The 25,909-nt window shown below is 38.5% G+C and overlaps 1 protein-coding gene across 3 annotated transcripts; it reads right to left on the bottom strand.

The window, feature by feature from the left end:
- Positions 1-336: 336 nt before the first annotated feature.
- Positions 337-25,909, bottom strand: gak (cyclin G associated kinase). 3 transcript variants are annotated; one of them, XM_005738127.2, is made up of 30 exons: positions 25,560-25,909; positions 21,208-21,269; positions 20,351-20,410; positions 19,812-19,926; positions 19,248-19,390; positions 18,909-19,034; positions 16,306-16,395; positions 16,004-16,139; positions 15,439-15,551; positions 13,596-13,674; positions 11,508-11,625; positions 10,720-10,728; positions 8,587-8,636; positions 8,299-8,447; positions 7,945-8,067; positions 7,702-7,835; positions 7,402-7,596; positions 7,173-7,290; positions 7,003-7,082; positions 6,635-6,828; positions 6,288-6,449; positions 5,999-6,165; positions 5,595-5,856; positions 5,304-5,498; positions 5,048-5,185; positions 4,834-4,932; positions 4,479-4,745; positions 3,939-4,087; positions 2,589-2,765; positions 337-2,405 (listed from the first exon to the last, which is right to left on the bottom strand). In XM_005738127.2, exons 1-30 carry the CDS (start codon positions 25,699-25,701, stop codon positions 2,304-2,306), a joined length of 3,954 nt encoding a protein of 1,317 aa, XP_005738184.1. In that variant the 5' UTR covers positions 25,702-25,909; the 3' UTR covers positions 337-2,303. The 3 variants fall into 3 exon arrangements, with proteins under 3 accessions (XP_005738184.1, XP_013767633.1, XP_013767632.1); XM_013912179.1 differs by having other exon boundaries at positions 4,846-4,932; XM_013912178.1 differs by lacking the exon at positions 10,720-10,728.

Here is a 25,909-nt window from a genome sequence, read left to right as displayed (position 1 = left end):
AGGCTCCGCTTAGCCCACCAAAAAAGAAAGAAAACAACCAAATATTTGCCTCAGGTCAAAATGATTTTAATTTTTTTGTTTTTGCAATGAAATCTACATTCATATTAGTAGGATGTAATTTGGTACAGCACACTGCCGATGCGATGTGTAGTTTTGTTTTTTTGCCATCAACACTCTTTATACTGTTATGTCATATTGTGGATGAGAGACTCAAGTAAACTTCAAGCATCAAAATAACTTTTACCTCTTTTCATTTTGCTGGCCCCCTTGTTTGAATGGTAACAAAATTTCAAAATGGAAAACAGAAGCAAAAATTTGAAAAGTTGTTTTAAGAAAAAAAAAAAAAAAAGGAAAATGAATGGACAACTGATAAGCACATAACAATTGAGAGGATATATAAATTTGTAAAAGCACATTTGTATTGATATTTGATACTTTGGAATGACAGTAACAAAGAGGCTCACTGTGATCAAATAACCACTTTCCCATTTCAACTCATCACATTCCACTTATATATATTAGGTCAATTTGTGCCATTAATATGCACGAATACATGTTACCAACCCCTCCTCCCTCCCTCTCCCCCCAAAAACATAGTAATAAATAAGAAAACAGGTGATTTGATTGGTCCATGAGGTAAAATGTGAAATACAAAGAAAAAGAAAAGAAAAAGGGAAAACAAGGTAAAATGAGTTGGAAAGAGTCGTGAACCCACAATAATAACAACAAAGTGCGGGACAGGCTGAGAATTAAATTAAGAAGAAAAATGTGGTTGCAGACAAGAAAGCATTTTATCCAACAAGGTTTCTTTATGTTCCACACACCCACACACAACCATTCACACAACCAGCCATGAAGCTAAAAAAAAAAACCAAAAAAAAACTAGCTCTCTTAACCACCTGATGGATAGTACTTCCATATTTACACTGAAGTGATGATTAACCGACAAACAGATTAATACAGACACAGAATGGACCCCCCTCCAAAAAACACAAGAAAACACAGAGCAACTAGGTTAAATCACCATTTTCTCTTTTTCGATCCTTTAGTTACTCCTCTTGCAAAAAACAAAACTAAATGCTGGAGGTGGGCGAAGTTTAAAGAGACAGAGAGGGCTTAATGACAGTTACGATGGAGATCCCTTCTCCATTTCTGCTACAAGAAAAAGAGCACTTCATCCAAAAAAAAAGAAAAAGAAGAAAAGCTGCTGCCCATGTGGACTACCCTGGTTTAAAAAAAAAAAAAAATCAAACATACTACCTCAAGTTGTTTAGAGGTCTGGTGTAGGAGAGCATGCAGTTAGCTACATGGTGTAGCTTGAGTGGGAGGGATTAAAAGAGCACTTCAAAAACAACAGACTGCCCACTTGAGTTAATAGCATGATTTAACATCAATCTCAGGAGTGTGTGCAGCAAAATAAATTAGAATGGTACAAGCAGCACTAGTAGTGTTCAGCAGGCAATTGTCTGGAGAACAAACCCCAAAGAAGCCTTCACCCCTGAAGGTGCAGCAGTACAGGTAATACAGGTCATTTTCAATAGATCTTATGTTTAAAAATCCTGGGGAGATTTAAATCCTACTTCTGCATTACTGCAGGATCTTTATAAAAAAAATCCAATCCCTGCTACAGCAAGTATGATTCAGCAGCAGCATTGGCTCTTTTGAGGCAACTAAACATAAAAACTTATTTTTCAGGACAACATTTTGCAAACGTTCATGTTGGCTGACATGCTAGCTATTTTACAGCCACACTCAGTTCAGGTTTGCCACTCAGCTAAGGACCGGCTGTTTGCACAAGTGTCGAGCACAAATGAATTAACTATTCAGCTACAGCTAATGTATTAGTGTTGGGGTGTTTTATCTGAATATCACTATCATGATAGTCGTCTTGATAATTTTAGTCCTTGTATTATCTGATTTTGTTCCCACTTTGTCTTCTCAGTGATTGTTGTTTAATCCTTCCTCCTGATGTTTGCAGCACCACTCAGGCAGTCATGCAGGTAGGCAGTGAGTTTAAGACCGATCACAATGTTTATTTAACTGGCTGTTTATAGACCAGCAAGGAAACTTTCATTACAGCCAGACATGAGGCAAAAGGTCTTTTTTTTTGATCGAAGAAACAGAAGAAAGTAAAGGAGGGGGGAGGGAATGGAAGAGAGGACACCTCTCAGAGGCTTTTTGCCCCTAAGGCCCAATGTGGGCTCAGTCCTGTCCAATCTGGCCCAGTCTCCTGTTTTGTTAGGCCAAATCCAGTCCGGCCTGGTCCGGTCTGGTCTGGTCTAGCTGGAATCCAGGCCAGGATTTTAGAAGAGTGCTTTGGATCCCTGGTTCTCAAACTCTGACCAGGCGTCGTTCAGTTCCATAAAGATCATCTTCGCATACTGTTCGTAAGGCTGGCCCGTTGCCTGAAGAGAATTCAAAGGTTTGGAGTTTAATACTGAATTAAAAACAGAAAAACAAGAGCATTCATACTGAAAGAAGACCGTAAACTCATACTCGAGATTCATCTCAAATCCTGTTGTTTCACAAACAGAGGAGCTGCACTTTTTTTAAGTTTAAAAGCACGTTCACAGTATTTGATAATGTACCTTATCAGGATGGACAACCAGCACAGCCTTCCTGTAGTATTTCTTCACCTGGTCAGCTGACACCAGGTCTGCCATGCCCACAGGCTTCCAGCGCGTTTCACCCTCCCACAACACTGTGTGTAGAGTTGACAGCAGTGCTCGGATGTTTCGCTCCTTCCCTTCGATCCAGTCCAAGATCTACAGCATGATAACAAAACAAATCTTTACTACTTGGAAGCTACTGTATGAGTGAGCTGATGAAAGCAGAGTTTAACCTGCCAAAAGGCCTCCTAGCTGTACCCAATCTTATTGTTGTTTAGTAAAATCACCTGCTACATGTGTGACGCAGTATGCAAAAACGTGGCCAAGCCCAAAATGTTCATTAACTCAGAGATGTCCAATTCTGACCATTCTTTGAATCACTCTTTTTTAATAACAATGCAAACAGATTTTGTAATAAAAAAAAACAAAAGACAACTCTACCACATTTCCAAGAAATCAGTTGATTGCTCACAGTACACACCGCATTATTAGCACAGGCTAAAGATGGAAAAGTCACCAGTAAGGGGACAATTTTCACTGGGTGCCCAGGCATGTTGAATGAGGATTTGGAGAAAAGTAGTGCACTGCTGTTTGCAGTTCATAAACAGATATTGCATATAGATGGGATGACATTGAAAACACTGGAAAATCTGGTTGTTTTTGACATTATCATTGCTCGACTCTTTTTTTCTATGAAGCCGAGATTCTTGGTCGTCATCCTTGGCTGGCTTTTTGTGTCAGTGGACAATGGTGACTCTTTTCACAAGGATTCGATTTTTCTCCAGGGCCACACGCTGTGTGTTTGTAAGTGTCCAACATGCCCTTCACATATTCTGCCACAAGTCTCTTAGCTCATCCTCCCATCATCTCCTGTTAGCCCACCACTACTGCCTAAAAAGTGACTTTCATTGTTGTCTGCAGACATGAAACAGATGAAACATAATAAATCATATTTAACAGCTGAAAATTTCAAGCCATTTTTAAAGATCTGCCAATTTTTTGCTGCCTTTAGACAAGTCTCTATCATTTTTGTTGATGTTATAAAAGCTTAATTAGTTGGTTACTGTTTCCAATTTTATGCATTCATTTATTTTTTAATAATTTAATTCTATTATATTTGAATGTTTTTGTAAATGCATTTATTCACTTCTAATTTTTGCTTTCCTTTTTACTGTAACCATGTTTTTAGCACATTTACCTTTTAACTCTTATGGTTGCATTCATGGTTATGTGAGTTTTAGATTTTATTTATATCTTAATGCACTTCTGTTTTTAAATGTGGCATATAAATAAAAGTGACTTCACATATGTGTTCAGTTTGCTACCTACCTGTAATTTGAGAGGATCCATGTCTTTTGTGATCTCCTGTCTCCTCATTTCAGCAATGGTCCTTGGTCCCTTCTTGTCAGTTTTAGAAGCAAAACCCTGAGTTGAGAGCAGATCCCCGAAATCATCCTCCTTTACCTTTGGCTTGGGCCCTGAGTGTCAGCAGCACAGATAAAACGAAATTATTTATGATATGGAAATTTTATGGCCATTTATTAGGGTTAGTCATACAATGAGAAGCCTTTTATGAGAAGACCAGGAAAATATAAAATAATAACTGAAAATCAGCAAAGTAATGAACATAAATATTCCAAATTCCATCTTTTTAGTTTCCAACCTCTGTTTTAAGCTGCTGATGGTCTCCCCTGCTTACTGCTAATTACATACAGTGCAAGGCAAAATTCTGGACAAACTAACTGAATCAATCGGTTTTCTACTCATTTTTAATTTTCTAAATTATAAAAACTTAATTTAACTTTGTAATATCACTGCTATTGTTTTGTTCAAAATAGATAACTAGTATTGTAATCATGTCTCTCTTACCAAATCCAGGCCCACGAACTCCTCTCTCTTCTCTCCCACCGATCACACTGGAGAAGTTAAGGTTGTAGTTGGGTTTAGAGGACTGGGTTCCTGCAGGCTGAGAAGCTGAAGACCCTTTGGGGCCAGATCCAGATATCCAAGGTTTGTTCTGGGCTGAGGTGGGTCTTGCAGACTGCCATGGCTGAGCTTGAGGCTTAGCAGAGGAAGAAGAGGAAGAAGGACCCTTTGTGCTCAAGGATGGCCCAGAAAGATTACTGCTGGAGGAACCTATAGGAAAAAGATGGAGATGAGATAAATGTAAACGCTTATAAGATTGACAGTCTTCCTGTTTTATGGAAATAACTCCTCAGCTTACCTGAGCTCCTACCTGGCAAGTTGGAGCTCAGGTTTCCTAGGTCAGCAAAAGGATCAAAGGTCTGAGACTTGGCCTTTGACATGGATGGCATACCAGAAGCTAAAATGATCAAAATATACAAGTCAACACTTTTATCTGGTTTCAATTTTGATTTTGGCTTTAAATCTCAAAAATTTTCAGTCACCAAAAGATCTGTAAGAAAGGTTTCTCCTACCTGTGTTGGTATAACTTGGTTTACTGGCAGTGGTGCTCATGCCAGCAGTGGTTCCTTTTGCCCAGCTGTCCCACCCACCCAGCAGGTCTGGTTGGCTGGCTGATGATGTCATTTTAGGGGTATCATTTACAAGCTTATCTGTAATAACACAAACATCCTAAGTGTCAACAATGGACTCTTTCCAGTGTAAATACAAAATGTTAACAGAAGAAAGAATATGAAATCCAGCTGGACGTCAAGGAACTGATGTACTTACTGAGGTTGAAGAGGCTGGTGTTGGAAGCAGGAGTGGCGTTGCTGTGAGCTGAACCAAATCCACTGGTTGCTGAACTATCAGAACCCAACAAGTCTCCAAACAGGTCTGGTCCAGAGGCTTGTCGAGATGAACCAACGCTGGAGCCAACACCAGAACCCGACCCCATCCCAAACGGATCAAAAAGATCCCCCATGGCTGCAACACAGGCAAAGTGACAGGAAATATTTATTAAGTGCAACCCAAGAAATCTCAGAATAATGCAGTAAGCATGTGTGAAGCTTCAGCTTTTACGTTTTTGGTCTGGTGTGGCTCCACTGGCTGGCCCACTGAAGAACAAGTCTTCCTGCACTGCTCCAGTCTGACCAGCAGGAGGTGCAAATAAGTCATTGAGGAGGTCGCTGTTGCTAGAAGCAGCTTTCATTCCTCCCTGATCTCCGTGTTGTGGAGCAGAGGACGAAGTTGAGGACATGGTTGGAGGTTGAGGGTCACAGTTCAACCCCAAGAGGTCAGCTGTGTCTTCAGGAGGAGCCTCCTGTGTTGCAGGAGAAGCCGCCTGAGAGGAGACAAGGAAACCAAGAAAATAAAGAAATGCATGGATGCAAGAAATAAAGAATTTTGGTAGTAATTAACAGTGTGATAAACGGGGTAATAGTTTATTGATAAAATAATACAAGCCAGCCAAAGATTTTCTGCACCTGAAAGTCAGAATCAAACAGCGGCTCGCTGTGGTCACGTGACATTGGCTCTCCACTGGTGGCAGAGTAAGAATAGGACTCTCCTTCTGACTGATCACTCAGATCCTCCTGGTCATTCATATATCCTCCTTCTTGACTGTCTGAGGCATCCTGAGCGCTACGTACATCTATAATCACAGGAAGCTAGTCAGTGAGATTTTCCAGAGAGAAAGGTTTGTAAGAAAATGCTACACGGATTAATAGAATTACACATTACAGATTAACAGAACAGAATATGACAGTACATTACCTTCCCAGTCTAGGGTCTGGAAAAAGTTGCTGGAATTAGTATCATTGCTCATCGGAGACTCTGGTTCTGTTGCATTGGAGCTGTCTGGGGTTTGAGCTGGCTGGGCCGACTCTGAGTCATAAAACGCTGAAGAACCTGGCAGACGAGGCAACTCGGGCTTACCTGCAGTGATAAAGGATCCAAGTTTATTTCATCTGTAGAAGCAAACTTAGAAGAACTTAAAAGCACCTTAAAGCCACGTAAGAAGTAAAACATCTAATATACAAATAAAATAAACAGATGACAACACTTTTTACCAATGCTTCTCCACTACTAAACTAACATTCAGGCCAAGTAAAGCCATGTACCAAATTTGCTGAGGATCTCTTGCTGCTCATCACGAGAGGAGAAAAGGATCTTGGGGTTGAGGCCTTTGGTTTGAAAGCCCTCCCATGGAGGAGTCTTGGTGCTGGGCCTGTCCCTGGGTTCAACCTCAATGTCCAAGTTGACCTGGAACAAGTCTGGGTACTTCTCCTGGATGTCGCAGGCATCCAAATCATACCTGAAAAACAACAAGCAGATAAAAAAGAAATAATGAAGAAAGTATAGTTTAAATTACTTGTTACAAGCAGTGCAGCTGTAAAAGTTTAACAATGAAGACCACATTCAGCTGTTAATAAATAATAAGAAAATATAACCTGCAGCAGTATGTTATGGATCAAGACAACACACGTACTTGGCAAACTTGACAGTCGTTGCATTTCTTGGTACAAAGCCTGTGTGGAACTGGATCTGGAACATTTTCATGGACGCCATCTGAAAGACAATTATAAATGCTCTGAAAAGTGCATTTCTTCATATTCATTGCCACCTCGAGGCTTTAAGCAAGGGTGTCTGTATTTATACCTTTGCCTGCAGACGTCCTCCCAGCGTAGATCTTGCATGATAGATCACCACCAGCACGTCTCCTTGAACGGTAACATTGAGAGGAATCTCCGCTTTCCCATCTTCCATTTTAAAATCCCTGAAACATGAGATTGTGAGAGGAAAAGAGTAATATACATGTTAGATTGTTAAAATAAAGGGAAACTTGTCAGGCCATCCTTGTACAAACCAAAAAAACAAACAAACTTACTGCATCCTGTCATACTCCTGTGATGTGGTGAGCACCCTCTCGTCCCCAACGTAGACTTCGCAGAATGGCCGGCACCCATTACGCTGCTTGTTGAACAGTGGCACTGGTGTCATGATGATGGAGCGAATAACTACAGGCTTGCTGTGAGGGATGATGGGCTCCTCTGCCATCATGTCACACATATACTCTATATACCTGCAAAATTGAGATCATGTAGTATTTGATACGTGACCTACTAAGGATGACCAACACACACCAGTCCTCTTTTCTACACATTTTAACTTGAATATTTTTCAATACCTCTTGTGTGAAGGTGCTATGCCTGGTGGACAGCGTTTCATTGAGAACATGTAGACTGCTGCCTCAGCAGTGGTGAAAAGGCGGCAAAAACACAGGAAGGAGCAAACTGCCACTGCTGATGCTGCTCTGCCATCCTGCACACAGAAAGGGTACACATTAAATTTATGACAGGTGACACTCCATTCAATTTGACACCATGTACTCCTCTCTACAAGCGCAGGCTCAAAGGACTGACTTACTTACCAGACAGTGTACCACACAGATGTTCCTCTGGTCCTGTTTGAGCCATAGATGCATGTTCTTACATACGCTGTAGAGACTGCGGAGGTTAGGGGCACGGCGCAGCTGCCAATTACACTCTGAAACCTGCGCGCGCACAAATAATACAAATTACTGAAATAGTGACGTAACAAGGACACATGCTTCAACAATAGCTACTGTTGTGACAATAATAAGCTTATGCATGACAAAAGCACAGATAAACACTACTATACCTGTGATCATTGAGAGTAAACAAAGTATAACACAAAGCTATAATTTAGCCTTGGTTTAAGTTATTTCCCACACCGACACAACCTTGTATCACAAAGTGCATACCCTGTTGTGGAATCGAGAAGGCCTGTATGATCGTTTGGAGAGGTTGTACACAGCGTAGTGGCCAGCATGACGTGAATCGAGGAACAGACGGACATCCTCAATGTTGTTCTTTATCGCAGACTCCACCCCTTCTGCTGGGAAAGACATGACTGCACGCGCACACACACGTTCATTACAGGCATGTATGAATCGGGTAACCAGTGATGCTATGCTTGTTCTGTAATATTAAATTACTTGACAATCAAATAATAGTCACTGAATGCTAAAGTGTTCGGGCACTTTACCTACCTGCAATTCTGGAGGTGATGTAAGAAATATCCAGGTCCCCTTTGGCATAGCTGTAACAGAAATGACAAGTGCCGTTATAAAAGCAGTATGTAAACAAAGTTAGAAGCATAAATGATACATTTAAGAAAATAGAGGAAATTAAACTGGTGATTAATGTCTGGGAGACTGGAAAAAAAAAATCCAACGGATGCAAGCTGGACAAAAACTTTTCAACTTTGGTTTTGAATCTCAGATGTTGAAATATTATTAACTGAAAATATTAATCTCTGCCAGAGCAGCCATTCAGTACAAAGTTTTAAACAGTTTTGATGAATATTGCCTCAATAATTATGCAAAATTGATTAAGACAGTCCCCAGTTTATCCTTCCGCTGAGTCTTTATTATAGCACAAGCATTTGGCAGATGCTTGTTGTCAGCATTCATTGCGGCAACTTTCATTACTACAAATAGTAGTAAGTATTAAGTAAGACTGGCAGTAAAAACTTATGTAGTTAGGTTTCATTGGATCTTACTGCACATGCAATCATACTGGAACAATGACAACAGGTAAAAGAACACAGCCTGATTTCTACTGCACAGTTTAGGACAGACAAACAAACCATAGCTCAGTTTCTTTGCTTAGCCCATCTATGATGATTAAATTCATCTGTATTAATCAGTATTAGGATAAATAGATGATGCAAATTAAGACATATAAGTGAAAATGATATTAGGTAAGTAGTGGAACCATAATAAAACTTCCAACATTCAGTCAAACAGTCACTCATACTTGTATACCACAGCCTACATATAAAGTTGCGATTGCAATTATACATTTGCAACCCATGCCGAAGCTACTTTAATTAAAACAATATGGACATTCTGAGTTAAGGTAAACCCTAAAAGGAAAAAGACAGCCAAAAAACAAAAGCAATAGCAAAACATGCAACTGAATGACAACTTAATTAAATGTGATGATTCAGATAGCAGATAAAACAGGTTTGAAAAGAGAAATGTAATAAAAAGGTCAAACAGATGAAAACAGTCAAATGTAAATTAAAAAGCCTTTTTGATTTTTGAGCTGAAGTTAAATTAAAAGTAATACTGGATATCATGGGATTCTCCATGTAGATCATAAGAGCACAGCTGAGTCAAGCTACACCAAAACTCCAGTGTCAAAACGACAGCTTCCTGCAGTCATGTGACTTTGCATTTGTTCTCCAGCAAATATGCAGTTGTATTGGATGGTTTTCTTTACCTTCCTTGTAACTGTCATTTCTTCATTACATTTCAGTAAATGGAATATTTCAAGCTGGATGCTTCTTTTGGCCTACTTTTGTATGGATTCATTATCTTCAGTTCCAGACATAGTTACTCAGCAAGTCCATAGTTAAGTGTTGTCACATGGTTTGAAGAATCAGAGACGAAGGCTCAGGCTTAACAAGTCATTTAAGCTCTATATTGTTTGTTTAATTACTGCTTAATGTTAAGTCCATGACATCAGTTTTATACAGATATGTAAAAATTAAATTATTTTTAACATGTGAATTTTTTTATGGATATGTTAGTGGAGTTATAAGTTAAAAGTTATCTAAAAGTAAGAAATCAATTGAACTAAATGAGCTATCACACTTGATTTGACAAAAATAACAAGCAAAAATCAAAAGGTTGTTGTTGTTTCCCTTAGACAGAAAAGAAAAATGCATATATTTTAAACTTTATAGCAAGAAATATGATTGCTATATTAAGGGCCATTTAATTGAAGTTAATGAGTACTTTACCCTTTTAATCAAAGAACATCACTGCTATGCTACCAATTCTAGTTATCTTTAAACAAAGTTCTCATAAAATGAGTTTACATTTGCAGAAAATAGTTTCCTGGAAAACTCACGGACAGTGAGTCTGCCCTACTGTGTCATTCGCTGATATAATTTTCCAGTTATTTCACCAATATATATGGGAATTTGTCCATTCACATCATGCTCTGCATTCACTCAGTTGAATTACGGAATGTGTGATGTTAGGATCAGAAAGCTAGGATGGTGGGCACTGAGCAACAGAAGATGTGCAACATTTCTTTCCTACTAAATCAAGCACACACTACAGAACACAGAGTAACGCATGGACTGACGCATTCCGCTGACCCATATTTACCTTGGGTTGCTAGGAGATGGACACATAGTGGGACCATGAGGGTTTGAGACAGAGAGGAAGAAAAAACAAACAAAAACAAAACAAAAAAAAACAAAACAAAATCATCAAAAAAAGTCAATGGCAAAACCAAATGAGACGGCAAATCTTTAAAGATGCGGATAATGGGACTATGAAAGGAACACTTTGCTGTTTAATCTTTCTATACCTTCAGCAATCATTACCATTTTCACTGGCCAGTGCAGCCAAGTGTAGCAGCCCAGAAAATCCACTGACTTGCTTGTATAGCAATGGTCAATAAAGGGAGGACAGATGAACTGTGTGTAGAACCACATTTTTGTCCAGCAGACAACAAAATGTTCCTTTTAAAAGGTAAATCTGGGATCAGGGTATGAGTGAGAATGAGACATACGCAGACAACTGCTTTCACATTAGGCCTTTGCAACTATGATGAAACATGATAACAGATGATGACATGACTGAGAAACAGTATTGCTTAAAAATGGTTGCCATTTGCTGGATGTCTGAATTAAAAATTTGTTATAGGACCAAAAGTGCATCCTTTCATTACGGGAAATTCAAATTTGTCAGTGCCAAAGTAAATACCGCAGTGGAACTATTTTAAGTTATAATAACCAATGTCGAATGTGAAAAGTTTAACTGAAATGTATGTTAACTCCCAAAATAAAAAATACATACATAATGATGAAGATTAACTGAAAGACATATGACTAAAAGTGCAAAATAAATAAATGTAGAAATAATACTCCCGATAACGAGAGGCTTCTTACCTAGCTACTGACTGGATGACCTTGGAGGAAGTATCCTTTATGTTTGTCAAAAAGCGTTCTGTTCCTCCCTTTAAGATATCAAACAGGCCACTGCCAGACTGATCGGGGTCATATACACCTATAAGAAATTGTGAGGAAAAGAAGAATATGGTAAATATAATGGCTTTAGAGGCAATGCCTGAGATTAAGCACTTACAATCGGTTTGGCTGGTGAAAGCACACCCAGCACCTATTAGCTGCAAGAGGAATGACACTTGTGACAAATGATCATGCACATATAAATACTTAATTACATTCTGGGCTTCATCAAAAGGGCTCAAAAGGAAGCGTTTTACCAATAAATATTTCAGATAAAATCAGTTTATTTTAGCTGCAATGCAGCTGCCTGATGCCGAGGTGCAACAACAAGCAGTTCGAGCCACTCCTCACAGGGAAAGAGCAAACATATTCTGCCTTTCGACAGATGGTTGACAGGCAGTGCAGAAATCCTCTTAGTGAGTGGACAGGAGACAGCTTGCAGGTCTGTGTGTGTGTCTGTGTGCGTACAAGTCTGTGTGGATATTTATGTGAAAAATAAGCCTATTATGCTCACTGAGATAAACAGACAGACACAAATATAATTTTCCCAACAAGCACTTAGAGCTTATGCTATAAATAATCTAAATCTTCTTCCAAAAACCCCCCACAAAAAAACCAACACATAAATTAGTTATTTTTTATATCCTTCATGATTTACTTCATTTAAATTAGATGTTATTGTATGGTGGGACAGTCACACTGTTGCATGGTCTTTCTTTGTCTTTTTTTTTTTTTTTTTTTTTTTCCTTTGGTTCATTTTATTTTTTTTATTTTTTTCACCTGCTTCACATACACAACTTCTGAGCTTGAAATCTGAGCACACCACTATCAGCCGTGATATAAACATTGCTAATTATACTACACAAGAGGCTCTTAGGAGGTTAAGGCTAATGATACATCAAAATTAGTGTGTTACAGATTGAAAAAAATATTGTTGAGAAACATTTATAGTGACTGTCTGACTCATCATGCCAGGAACCTGAACAGATATTGTAACAAATAAGAGGATTTGTTCTACCATTAAAAATAGCTGGTTTCCTGACAGTACATCATACTGGGCCCTCGCTCAGACAAAGAGGAACCCTTTACTGATCTCACAGGACTTTGTATATGTAAGACCTGGCATGTGTATTAAATGTGTCAACAGCTGGATGGTGACTAACATACCAGCTTACCGTGTTTATTGCGTGACTTTCAGGGATACGGTTGAGAAATTAAATGTCATGTTCAATCACAGCTCAATGATAAACTTTATGGGAAAGATGTGGATTTAGCAGTTTCTAATGGTACCTGCCCACAGGGGCATTTTTCAACAAAAGGAGTCACGCATTTTCTCACCGATAGACATTTGACTGGTGTTCTACCAAACAGCGACTGACAGGTGCTCTCTCTTTCTCTCAGCCTTCTACAATCAGGCAAAGACCTGAGTACATTTGTGCTAGGGCTGTTTGTGCAGGGATTTTAAACAGAAACCAATAAACTGGCTTGCCTGTGAACGTCTATCCGAAAAACAATCCAGCCAGAGTTGTTTTTTAAACAAATTTTTTTTAAAAAGGGCTTAAAGAAACCCTGCAGGTGCTCAATCTGTGTTTGTTTTAAAATCAGCAACAGGTAGTTTAGAGGATTGCCTAGATGTTGACGTATGTAGGTCATTACTGATTTGCATTATGTGGTACAGAACTCAACTTTAAGTAAATGAGCAGTAGGCAGTTTCTCGAAACATAATGCAACTCTACTAAAATGCACTGCACAGCTGGTTATACAGATCATGAATATGAAATGTGCAAATAAAGATGTTGTGACATTTCCATTTAGGAAAGAATGAAATATCAATAATATAAAAATATCGATAATAGTGTTTTCAAGAACTTCAGTATTAGTCTCCTATACTTTGGTGTTAACACCTGAAACAAATAAACACAATAAAAACACAAACTAACAAACACTGACCCAAAACCCTGTCATACAACAACAACAACAACAAGAAAATAAATGTAAAAAACAATTTACCTGCATTGTTATGGCTGTTGTGGATCTGCATTGATGGCTGTGCTCCATTGTTGCCAAAACCTCCGTTCTGCTCCAGCAGCTGCAGACATTCATATCCATCATACACTGGACGCCAACAGTAGTAAGTACTTAACATTGCAACGAGCAGGTCAACAATATTTTAAAAAGTTATGATGAAAGAAAGATGTTCTGTGACCTGGACTGTCTGTGTTTAAAAAAAAAAAAATACCCACAATGGCTAAACCACCCCGGGAAAGAAAAACATCATCGAAAATATCCAAAAAAAAGAAAAGAAAAAAATCCAAAAATATACAATTTTTAAATATATAAAATAAAAATAGAACTTGATTGAAAATGAACAGTCAGAGCGCCTTAAACAAAGGAGGAGGAAAAAAAATGTGTTAAGCACATGTCAGGTCCCTGAATGAAAAAAAAAACAAAACAATAAAATACAAATCTGTAACTCCAAAAAGTCGATAAATTACAACAAATTAGAAACAGGCTGTGCCAGATGATCGCTGTCGATCTGGGGTTTGTGTTCAACAGCCAAATAGCCTCTGCGTAACTGTCTTGTTTATTTCCCTCTCAGTGTCTCACTTCCCTCACAAGTTTTCTCCTTTCCCTCCTCTCAGCCTCTCCATATGTCTGTGCTGAACTGCAGCAGGGAGAGGAGGAAGAGGAGGAGTAGAAGTCCGAGGATTATAATCTCCTTACATCCAGCAGGGAAACCCCTTCTTAACCCTAATCAGATCAGCAATCGCCAAATCTGCCTTCACTCTGCACACACTTACCAGCCTTATCAGGATTCAGTTTAGAGAGAAATTTGTAGAAATGTAAAAAATCTGCCTTGATTTGCTAATTTCCTAATGATCAAACGGTACTTTAATATAAATTTAGCTCAGGATACTGACACTGACCAACTCGGCTCAAAACAAGGAAAATGCAATGAAATCAGTGTAAACCTGGCAAATGTTGAAACTGAAAGCAGCTTTATGTCAATCACAACAATGACCGAGGATTTAGTGATAAGTACCTGGATTTTTAAGGATTTGCGGTAAGAATCATACTGAGTTGGGGCTGATAGGTTGAATATGGTCAGCCATCATGCAGCGTAAAACGATTTCTATTCCAAAACCCTGATTAAATCTTAAATCTGATTGTGCTCAATTAGCTACTGTGGTGCAGGTGACAAAAAGCAACACCCACCATGCCAATGAAAACACAGTGTTACCACTGAACTGTTGGTATCACTTCATGTTTGCTTTAAATTTCAGTTCTCTCAGTCTTCACCTCTGTGTGTCTCTCTCCCTCTTTTTTGGCCCATTAAGACCTTACCAGCTGGCAAGAGAGGCCGCTGGGAAAGAGAATACAGACTCCTTTGTGCTTGTGTGTTTGTGCGTCTGTGTGTGGTGTATGTGAGGCTTAGCAAATGTAACCGCATCAGCAATTTCAGAGTGTTCAAGTTGTGTGTGTACATGTGCACATTTACACAAACACACACACACACACAGAGGAAGAAGCCGTGTGGTTGGCCTGTCAATAGCCTCTTCACAGGCTGGCACACACTGAGGATGAGACTCAGTGCCCTTAACCAATCACGTTGTTTACCCTAAAATACTTGTGAAACCTGTCAACAATTCAAAACCGATACCTGGAGCAGAAACGTTTTATCTGCTACCAACTCGTCTGATGAACTCAAGATGAAGATTCAAGAGCTACTTTACATGTATTAAAGGATTAGACATGCAAGCCTTACCATAACTACTGTAAATGTGCAGTGTTTTTTTCCCGTATTATCACATCTTACATCAATGACGAGGGTACTTTTAGAACACGCATTTACCTCAGTAATGGGGGACTTGGGGTTGACGTTGCGTGCTGCTGCTATCTCCTGGAGCTGGTTGACCAACTCTGTAATAGACAGACGCTCCTCTGGGTTCACCTTCAACATGGAACCTAAAGAGGAGGAGAATGGGTAGAATGTGGGTTGAAGTTAGTATGATTATAAAAAAGATACAAATAAAAATTTATGATAGCATAACTGATGTTTGTGGACAACACAATTGTAAAAATATTAATAAAAATGGCAGAAAGCTGATTAAAATTAATTAATAACCGATTGGTCATCAATCACATACGCAGAAATTATGGTGAACAAAGAAAAAGAATCAGACTTTTACTTTAAACTGTATACTGTTTAACCAAACTAACATTGTTAAAAGTTTTTAAATCACTAATGCATTTTTGTACTGCATTGAATTGCATGACATTTCTACATGAATGCTATTGTGCTAAACATCTGGCAGTCTGGTAAAGGTATAATGTGGCTTAAGGCATCAGATTTATCTTGTAGGCATTTAGCTGGTATCGATTAATAAATGGACTGGTGCCTGACGGGCAGTACATACGTATGAGGTCGTGATACACAGTGTATTTCATGTCGTTCTGAGGCATGGAGTACTTTCCGTTGACAATTTGTAGCTTGGCTCCATCCTCAAATGGATGCTGCTTAAAACACAACAGGTAGAGGATGCATCCCAGAGCCTGCATGTGAGACGACACATGATCAGTACAATAATCAAACTCCTTTGTTTACAGCAAAAACACAAAAACATGCATCAAAAGACAATCAAAACAAAGGCAGAAGAAGAGAAAGTCAGTTGTGTCTAAATTATAAATGGAGGTACACTAATGTCAGAAAATGACTGACCCAGATGTCTTGCTTCTCATTGATGGGAAAGTTGGAGTAGAGATCGATCATCTCTGGCGTTCGGTACGCAGGAGTGGTGTTCCTTGTTATCTACAGAAAAACATTTTTTAAAATGAATTGACATGAAAGCAAATATCAAGCTTAAGTTATATGTTTGTAAATCTTTGTAAAATTCTTTCTCCCGATTAGACAGAACTGAAAAAGCCATGTGCTCTGTACAAGAAGTGCACAAGATGAGTACATTACTCACATCTCCATAATTTCGTTGTAGATGTACAACGACAATAAAGGGCTATTCTATTCTATTCTATTATGTGCAACATGTGCCTGGTAAACAAGAAGTCTATTAGATTTACAAGCCAAGACCTCTGGTGTTCTGCATTCGAAATTCATCTGTGGCAAAGCTCCAGTGTGTAAGTGGGCAGCTGTGTGGTTATGGTACAAATATAATTTACATGATTGTTTAGGGCTTCCTGGACCTCTGGCTATTAATCCAATTAAAGGTTTCTGGTTTATGCTCAACACCATATCAATACTGCCACTGACCCACTCTGTCTTTGTACGTGTATTTTTGTCTTCTCAATTAATCATCCTACTTTTTACAAAGCAACTAAAGGAAACAAAATGAAATCAAAGTGGCTGCGGTTTTCCTTTTACGTTTTCTTTAAAAAATTAAAACCATATAAAATGTCTACCTGTGAAGCCGATTTCAACCTTTAATCTCTAATCACATATTCAAGGGTATCAACACAATCTTGTGATCAGTGATGAAATTACTATTTACCGTTTTCATTTGCTGCTTATCTCTTGCTTTTAGTTCACTCTGAGGATCTTTAATAGCATTTTTCTTTGTCTGTCATGTTTTTATTTTATTTTAAACTTTATGGATACTTTTGATTCCTTTCCTTATTTACAGTACTGTGCAAATATTTTGAGCTTCCCTCATTTCTTTGCATTGCTAAGAAAATGGGAAATGCACGTTTGAATAGCAATTTATTGAAACATGTGCAAACCTAGTATGACCACCTTTATTTATGCTATCAAGTTTTCTTGCAATTTCATTAGGAAATCTTCAAGATTGGAATCTCCTTCATGAAACCTGGAAAACCAAAGTTCTTTAGATGTTTGCTGCCTTTTGTTCTGTTCTCTGTCAAAAGGATCCCACACTGCCTCAATAATGTTAAGGTTCGGGCTCTGGGGAGGCCAAGCTATGACTGATAGTGTTCCAGTTATAGTGCATGTTTTTTTCAGATGGTATTACATGGTGAATCTAAATCTTACCATACTTTTATTCCTTCATAATTCCATCAATTTATAAAAGACCCCTACAGTCTGCACTGTTTTACACACAACTGTAGACACTCATTGCTGTACCTTTCTTCTGGCCTTTTCCTTCCATAACTGATTTTCAGTCTAGCTCTTGTTTAATTTGCCATTTTCTCCTAGTTTTCTTAACAGACACCCTTCCACTGAGACCGAACAGTAGAGAGATCAACTGAGGAGACAGATGCATCTCTCAGGTTCTGTGCAAGGGCTTTTCTTATTTCTCAAGGACACAACTTTGAGATACTGTTCATCTCCTGAAGATAGCTTTTTGGTTTTTTCTTACTTTTTTTTGTCAACTAAAGAAATGAGAACAAATGATGTGCTATTGAGACAGGCTGCTGGTAACAAATTGCCTAAGTTGATTCTTTGCTAAGTTGTCAGTTATGTTATATTTAAGTAATTTTTTTAAGCATGAATGACTTGTAGATCAGTGTTAAGTGGCTTAAAAATATATTTCCGATTGAAAGGAGCCAATGCCCAAAGACAGACCTTCAGAAAGCCTGGAAAACTATTGTAGAGAACTATTGCTAAAGATCACTTAAAAAAATTAAAAGAAAGTCTGGCTCCATGGAAACAAAATTTCAGGAAATGAGAGGTTGTTTTAAATCTGCTTTATAATAAGTGACACAGCATAGCTGTGAAGAACGTAGCCTCATGGGCAGTGTAGTCCGTGCTACAGGGAGAATGGACCGCCATACACATTATGTGTCTGTGAGCAAGAGGAGGGGAAAAAAAAAGGATAGTGGAAAAGTACGAGCTGTCACCGAGCAAAAACGGGAGCTGGAAGCATGTAAATATAATAATAACCACTGCACCTATTAAGACTCGACTGTACACCGTGTTTGTGTTTTCCTCCGAAAACAATAAGTTTTGTTGGAGCCGCCTTTCAACGCCTCTCTCTGTCTCTCGCAAGCAAAGTTGACCCACACAACAAAGTAAAGCTATTTTTCGGCTACGAGCCCGACATGGAACCCGCCGTATTAGTCAGAGGTCCCTTTACTACAGTTCGGAGCCGCGGACCTTCGGTAATAGTAATAAATCACACAGCAATAGTACATTCACGTAGTTGTAAAAAGCATGATAATATATTAAGTAATCCAAAGTATTTAGAATACGTTACTGTCATTGGGTAACGTAACAGAATACTTAACAGAATACATTTTGGGGCATGTATTCTGTAATCTGTAGTGGAATACATTTTAAAAGTAACCTTCCCGACACTGTGTATAAGCAGGTCACTGTTAAGATCACCAAGAACTGTCTGCATGCTTAGGTACCTCATCCTCCACCATTGACCTCTTCTGTGCGGACCAGCTGTAGTCTGGATAATGTGACACTGTGGTGGCGCTGCCAAAGTCACACAGCTTGATGGTGCCCTGGTTACTAATCAAGAGGTTCTCAATCTGCAACACATCAACCAAGCAGTGAGTTAGCATTTCATTTATTTGCCATAAGTAAGACTTCTGAGACCGAACAAGGGCAGCAGCACATGATATGATGAAAATGCGGTCATAAGTAAAAGCACCAACTAAATAACTGCACTGTATATTGTGCATTTTTCTTTATTCTCCTCTCTGACACATCAGTCATCCTTTAAATACCAGAGGCAGACAAACCTTAAGGTCTCTGTGTATCACGGGAGGCTTCTGTTTGTGCATATGCTGAACAGCACGGCACGCCTGATAGAAGATTTTTAGCACAGTGTCACATGATAGAGGAGCCTTCTGCTCTACCCTCTTAATAAAGTCCACCAGCTGACCTGAGGTGAAAGAGGTACAAAAACACAAAAGAATGTGAAACTGTAGATAAAAGTCTTGTATTTAGTAATAAAATTACAAAATTAAAGAAAAAGTGCTTTGCACACATCCTACAAATGATTTATTTCTGTTAACATACTTATTGTGGTAAGCAGTAAGGTATTTGCTCAGAAAGCTGAAAAACTGCTGAATGAAAAAAACCTTGTCTGCTGTAACTACACAAAAAGGAAGCAGAGCAGGAAACGAAGGCTACAGACAGGAAACTTTCATCATGAATGCCTTTCAGTGGGAGTTACTCAGAAAGAGTTCCAGCACCCCTGAATTACTGCATGTGCATTTCATGAATAAGTAAGAACTGATTCAGCACTAAAGAAACAAAACTGGGAAAAGTGCCTTTCTGTGTGTAGCAGTGTGTGTTTTTACCTTTACACAGCTCAGTGAGGATCAGAAACTCAGCCTGCCCGGTGTCTGACTCCTCTTTACTGATGGAGGCTGCAGAGCAGAACTGAACCGTATTTGGATGACCGGACAGCTTTTTCTATAGAGCCAGCAGGTGAAGGAACATACAGAATAAACACTGCTGCTGTGACAAGCCTCGCCTTAAATTTGCCGTTTCATAAATCACAATCATAACCAGTTTCTAGTGGCAGAAGCTGCTGGTTTTCACCTGTCGCATGTCAGCCTACTTTGTTTAAGCTATCCGCAGTTTTAGATTACAGCAGGTGTCCAAAAACCAAACTACTCAAAAGCTGAAAAAAATTAACCAGATGCATTTTAAGAGAGATGTGATGACGAAGGAAATCCTGAATAGAGAGATATGGCAGATGATCTATGGGTGTTTAGTGTCAGCTATATATTAACATTTGGTGTGAAGTAAAAAAAACAAAAACAAACTAAAAACAAAAAAACCAACTTTTTACAGAAACACTTTTGCGCTTTACTCATTAATAATTAAAGGATACCATGAAGCAGACTTCTTGTATGATTTCTTTGTTCTTCTCTTCTTCATTAGACAGCAGTCTCTGGAAAAAAAATGCATACAGACCATTGCTTTGTTCTGTGATCAATATAATACATGTCTAACAGGACTGAACTAGCATACTGCAATAGACGGCCTATAAAGCATTAGCTTCAAACAAAATAAATATTAATAATAGTAAAATTACAATTACTTTAAAGATAATTTATGTGGTTATCTGATGAATACACTCAAAGGACAATTTAATTGTTCAGCATTTGAGGTTTTTATACTTAAATGAGAAGCTAATAAATATATATATATATATATGATACAGCATGAACAGAATTGAGTAAGTAGGAAACGGTGCAAACACAATTGTTTGGAGCTTCATCATTCTGTACAAAATGACTTGCAATAATTGCATATTGCATATGAACAACAAACTACCTGGTAAGCGGCCGTCCACATTGCTAAGCCTACATTTTTTCAGTTACTGTCTCATTAGTACAGCTGTATAGATAAAAAGGGAAAATCTTTCTGTTAAGGGACGCGTCCAATGGCATGTTTTGATTCAGCAGTGTAATTCAATAATGACAATAATGCATTCCACAAGCTGACAAGTGCATGTACTAATAACCTGCAGTACTTTGTCTGTTTTGCATATTAAAAGCAGGTGCTGAAGAATGTAAAAATCAATGTAAGGAGAGCTAATGTGCCTGATTTGATGCATTGGGTAATACAGTGCACACAATGACACGCACATTAACAAATACATGCTCAGTGATGAGCAACACAGCCAAAACGTAACAGTGGAACATTTTTAACAATGAGGGTGTGGGTCAGTACACCTTATCTTACCTTGAGGGCGTAGTCTTTACCACTGCTCATGTCCTGGGCTTCATATACAAAAGCAAATCCACCTTAAAAAGAAAAAAAAAAGAAGATGAGGATTTAATTTACAGTTTTTTATGATTTAGTGTTGGGTTGACGATTCTCAACTGTTCAGGATACTGAAAGAATTTTGTGATACTGACCAGGATATATTCTAACACTGTCTAGTTGGTGTCCTGGATTATTATCAAACGTCTATGTTTAAATTATTCTGAAATTAAAATGACAAAATCACTTAATAATTAATTAATAAACCACGTGGGAAGACATGTTTAATATTTAAATTCATTATTAGTTTTTGTATTAATGCTGTGTTCAAGCGCTTGTTTTCCTTTTTAACTTGGGAATGGAACCATTACAACATGCACCACTTGATTTCATGCAATACTGACTGACTGTAAGCCCTACTGGGTATCCTGTTCATTGAAGATGCAGCTAAAACCTTGACTGCTTATAATGTCGTCAAATCCATTTTTCTATAATAATCGCTCTCCATATAAACACAGTAGAGGGCTGTTTTATAAATTACAATTAATAAAACATTAACAGCTATGAGTTTTCTGTGTTACAAAAAGTGGCACAGGTTACATTCAGAGTTTTGGTCTAAAGTTTTTACTTATTCTTTTATTTACAGCAAGTTTTAACTGTAATATAGATTTTCTCCTATGGGAATATGTGTCATTTCTGCAGCTTGTTAAGCTGCAACTTAGTAAGATCACAAATGAAGCCCAGCTGTAAAGTTAAAGCAATGCAAACTGGACACCTGCATTCTCACTGGAACATGTATTCATTTGGTGATGCAGGAAATGTTTAAACCTTGTTATCCTTGATTCTAATCTGTTGCTAACTCTCTTTTACACTGCTAGAATTGCAGCAATTATAAAACAGAGAACACACCAAGAATACGTATTCAATCAAGAAAATGTATTTTAATCTGATGTGCTGACAAATTGATTTTGTCAAATAACCTAATTTAATGTTTAAAAGTATCAAATTTAAACTATCAGAGCTCTAAAGAGCACCTTTCATGTTAGAAACAATCGGCAAAGTCACCAGATTAATGATTTTCAGTAGCAATACTTTGTCTTATTTTCAAGAGTGTTGCAATTTAAAGTTTCCCATGTGTGGGACTTAATAAAGGTTTATCTTATTTTATCTTATCCTATCAATTTACTGTTCGCCTATTGCTGTTCTTTTTAGATTATCATTTTATCTGATAGGATCTCTGCCTGTGTGGAGGAGTTGTGACCTATGAAAACACTCCTTTATATGTGAGCACACACAGAGCCTGAAATGGAAAGCATGCTTAAAAGAGAAAGTTGATAACCACTGTTGTGAGACCCGTTATCTCCAGCTATGGCTTAAGGTTTTGTTGAGCCAGCTAATGCTAAGAAAGCCTGACGGTGTTGAACTTCCTTCGTAGTATACCGCTCTGTAGACACTACTGTCATAGGGAACAACACCATTCTCATCATAATGTATTTTACAAAAAACTTCTGTGCTGCTTAAAGCCAGTGCCTTAAACTGACATAACATTATCAATCTGGGATTAATAAAAGCTAACTGTCTAAACAGCAGATGCACTCGTGGAACAATGTTTTGGGGGGCGATTTTTGCATTATTTTGATTTTCTTTTCCCCGAGTCACTGTGACTAGTAAAGGAGAAACTTCAGTCTGGGTGTGTGTGTCTCAAATACTTCTACTTACCAAGCCTCAGCCAAACAAGGAAATGCCAAGATTACCACAGACATGAGTAAATCAACTACCAGCCTTCTAATCTTTAACAGGTTGCTTTGCATAGGTCCATGCGCGTATGGTGGTCACTTCCCCAGTTCTCATAAAACCTCTTTTTCTGGGACTCTCACCAGGGACCTCGTGCCTGCCTACATTTATTTATTTATTTGCCTGTGCTTCAACTCTCAACTCACACAAAATACCGCAACAAAGCATGTTGTTCCTTACAGGTTATGTTGTGTTATGCAACTCATTTTGATAACCTCCCTGCGGAGATTAAATGTCTTCCACAATTTTGTAAAACAGAAGGTAAGAGACTGAAAGCTGAAAAGCTCCATTTTCTCTGCTCCAATTTCCAAACGAGTCTAAGAAAAAAATACAGAAAGGTATTTAAAAATACCTTAAATCCTTCTTTATCAAACACTAATTTATTCAATCTCACTCTGAAACAATATGTGTGCCTGGGTTATACAATTGTAGGACTATAACTGGTGTAGTAGACAAAAACAAAAAAACAGAACCATCTGGTTACAGCAATCCATTGTTTTTGTCTCAGCAAAAGGTCCCAACAAAGACACCTTTGAAATTGCATGACGGGAGTTTGAAACAGGCAGCGTTTTAGTGTAAAATGATCTCCACTCCATTTGCTTTCATTTGGAAGGTCTTGTGCGTTTCCTTTAACCTGTTTGAATCGAACTATTGTGGACCGGGAAGTGAAATCACAATACTAATTATACTAATAAAGAGAGAAAGTTGATAGTATATCTGAAGAACAGTAGTACAGTGGTTAGCAATGATGCCTCACAGCCAGAGGACTCCTGGTTGTGTGAATTTTGCATGTTCTCTATTAAAAAACAAGACAAACCACGACTTAACTAAAGTCTTTTATCACACTAGCTTTGCATATTCAGTCAACTTTAAATCGATGTGACAAAACACGTAGAAATCAGCCGTAGACAATAGTAAATGCCATCTTATTTGCCAACATAGTCATGTTTGCTGGTGCACACCATACAGGAGGCAAGACAAAAAAAGAAAAAGAAAATTAAAGGAAAAGTGGAGCATGTTTATTTGAAGCCCACCCTTAACCCTCAGAGTGAATTGCTTTCCACAGTTTCTAAATTCATAGCAGCTTTCAGGGGGCATCATACAAAATAAAATAATATACCATGACCACTCTACTAGAGTAGGTCAAAGAGTAGGTTTTTAAAACAGATATATAGAGATGTGTTCCAAGACACTTTTAAGAATATAAAAGTGTATTCAATATAAATAAAAAGATGCCCTATGTAGATTTAAGGGTTTTTGGATGTCTGGGAAATTGCTATGGAAGAAATGATATGCTGGCTTTCCAACTGGAGGTTATAGTTATACAGTTGGGAGATTGAAGCTATAATCAGCCAAAATTTTAAGCACTTTTCTGCAAGACACCAGGTGGAGATCACATCAGTAATCATGGATCTAAATATATTATTTGATTGTTTGTGTGAAATGTTGGAGTAGATCATGTTGTGTAACCTGACAGGGTATGCCATGTTCTCTTCTCACCTGCTCTCAAGAAGCAGAATATACCACTTCCAGACACAGCAAAAACAAATAATCAGTGATACCTCTAAAAATCAGGAACACCAGATCAGCGTTTTCCTTTTTGCCTCGGAAGAAAAATTTCTATTTAGTTTGTGAAATAAAAAACCAAACTAATCGACTAATCAGATCACACTAAACTGTTGACAATTACCAAATTAAGTGCTTTGTAATGCTAAACTATCAGTCCAAATTGGTACATAATTGGTCTACTCTGATATATTTTTTACACGCTCAAAAAGCAGTAATCCAGGCAGCAAGACCCTTCCTTGCTGTCACAAACCTACCAGTAGGTTTCTCCTTATGGCATCTGTGATATTCACTTATTTCTACTGCAGCCCTAACCACAAACGTGGGACGATATTTTTATACTTAACAAAAAAAATTCAATAAGCAGGCACCAGTGCTGGCACAGGAATGCCGCTCTTGTTGACGTCAGAAGAAACAATCCAGCAGAATTTTTCAAGTGCTCTGTTTCGACTGAAACTTGTAAAGAGTTTCCAGCCTGCCCTGTTACAGATAATCAATTGGTTTGGTAATCAACAACACCGTCATCACTCATATCTTCGGGCCCGGCAGGCCTGACTCACACTTTTATCAAGTCTTTCTCATGAAGCAAAAAGTGCCGTGTTTCCAAGAAAGACAGACGGTAAAGGTGGACACGTAAAGCGCAGCTCTGCCTGCACACACACAGCCTTCCGTGAGGTGTAAAGCGGTAACACAAAGCAGACACGTCAAGTTTAACTTTGAAATGTCTATTCCGTCTCCTTGAAGTACCTAATTCTGGAAATTGATTTAGCGCTTGTTAGATACAGTCCAAACCAAATTATCACCTGGCGTTTGCTCGGTGGCTCACTGTCCTGCACTTGCTAACTATATTATCACTTACTCCACTAGAGGTATTTCACAAATGCTAACATGTTAGCAAATTCAGCTAACTAGCATAACTAGCCGCTGAAGACGTGACCAAAATTTATTGTTGTGATGCGCACGTATCTCACCTTCCGCGATCACCCTCCTGATTCTCAGCTTCATGTCACCGAGTTCAACGACTTGTCCGACGAAATCATTTTGGTCCCGACTGGCCGCTCCGGAGGAGCCGGGCCCGGCTAAGAAATCTAGTGCCGACTGGAACAGAGACATGTTTTCGGGCCGCCTCCGGGAGAGGGAGTGAGCTGTCTAAATCTTCACCGGGTCCGCAGAAAGACTCTACAGCAGTTCACTACGTTACAAAGATGTATAAGCAGGTGATATTATTCTTTCAATGGAAGCAAACATCCTCTTCCTGCTGCTACATAAACGGGGACACCATCATCACCGCACCGACTTCCGTGAAGGGTGATGACGTCGT

The sequence above is a fragment of the Pundamilia nyererei genome, unplaced genomic scaffold (assembly GCF_000239375.1).
Source record: "Pundamilia nyererei isolate P.nyererei 1_Seehausen unplaced genomic scaffold, PunNye1.0 scaffold00082, whole genome shotgun sequence".
Taxonomy (NCBI): Eukaryota; Metazoa; Chordata; class Actinopteri; order Cichliformes; family Cichlidae; genus Pundamilia; species Pundamilia nyererei.
This window is presented reverse-complemented; position numbering and strand designations above follow the sequence as displayed.

Coding starts and splice junctions, on each gene's coding strand:
- gak (XM_005738127.2), bottom strand. CDS start 25,701: ATGTCTCTGTTCCAGTCGGCACTAGATTTCTTAGCCGGGCCCGGCTCC. Junction 6,829..7,002: donor ACGACTGTCAAGTTTGCCAA/GTACGTGTGTTG, acceptor GTTGTTTTTCAG/GTATGATTTGGATGCCTGCG. Junction 6,166..6,287: donor CCAGACCCTAGACTGGGAAG/GTAATGTACTGT, acceptor CTGTGATTATAG/ATGTACGTAGCGCTCAGGAT.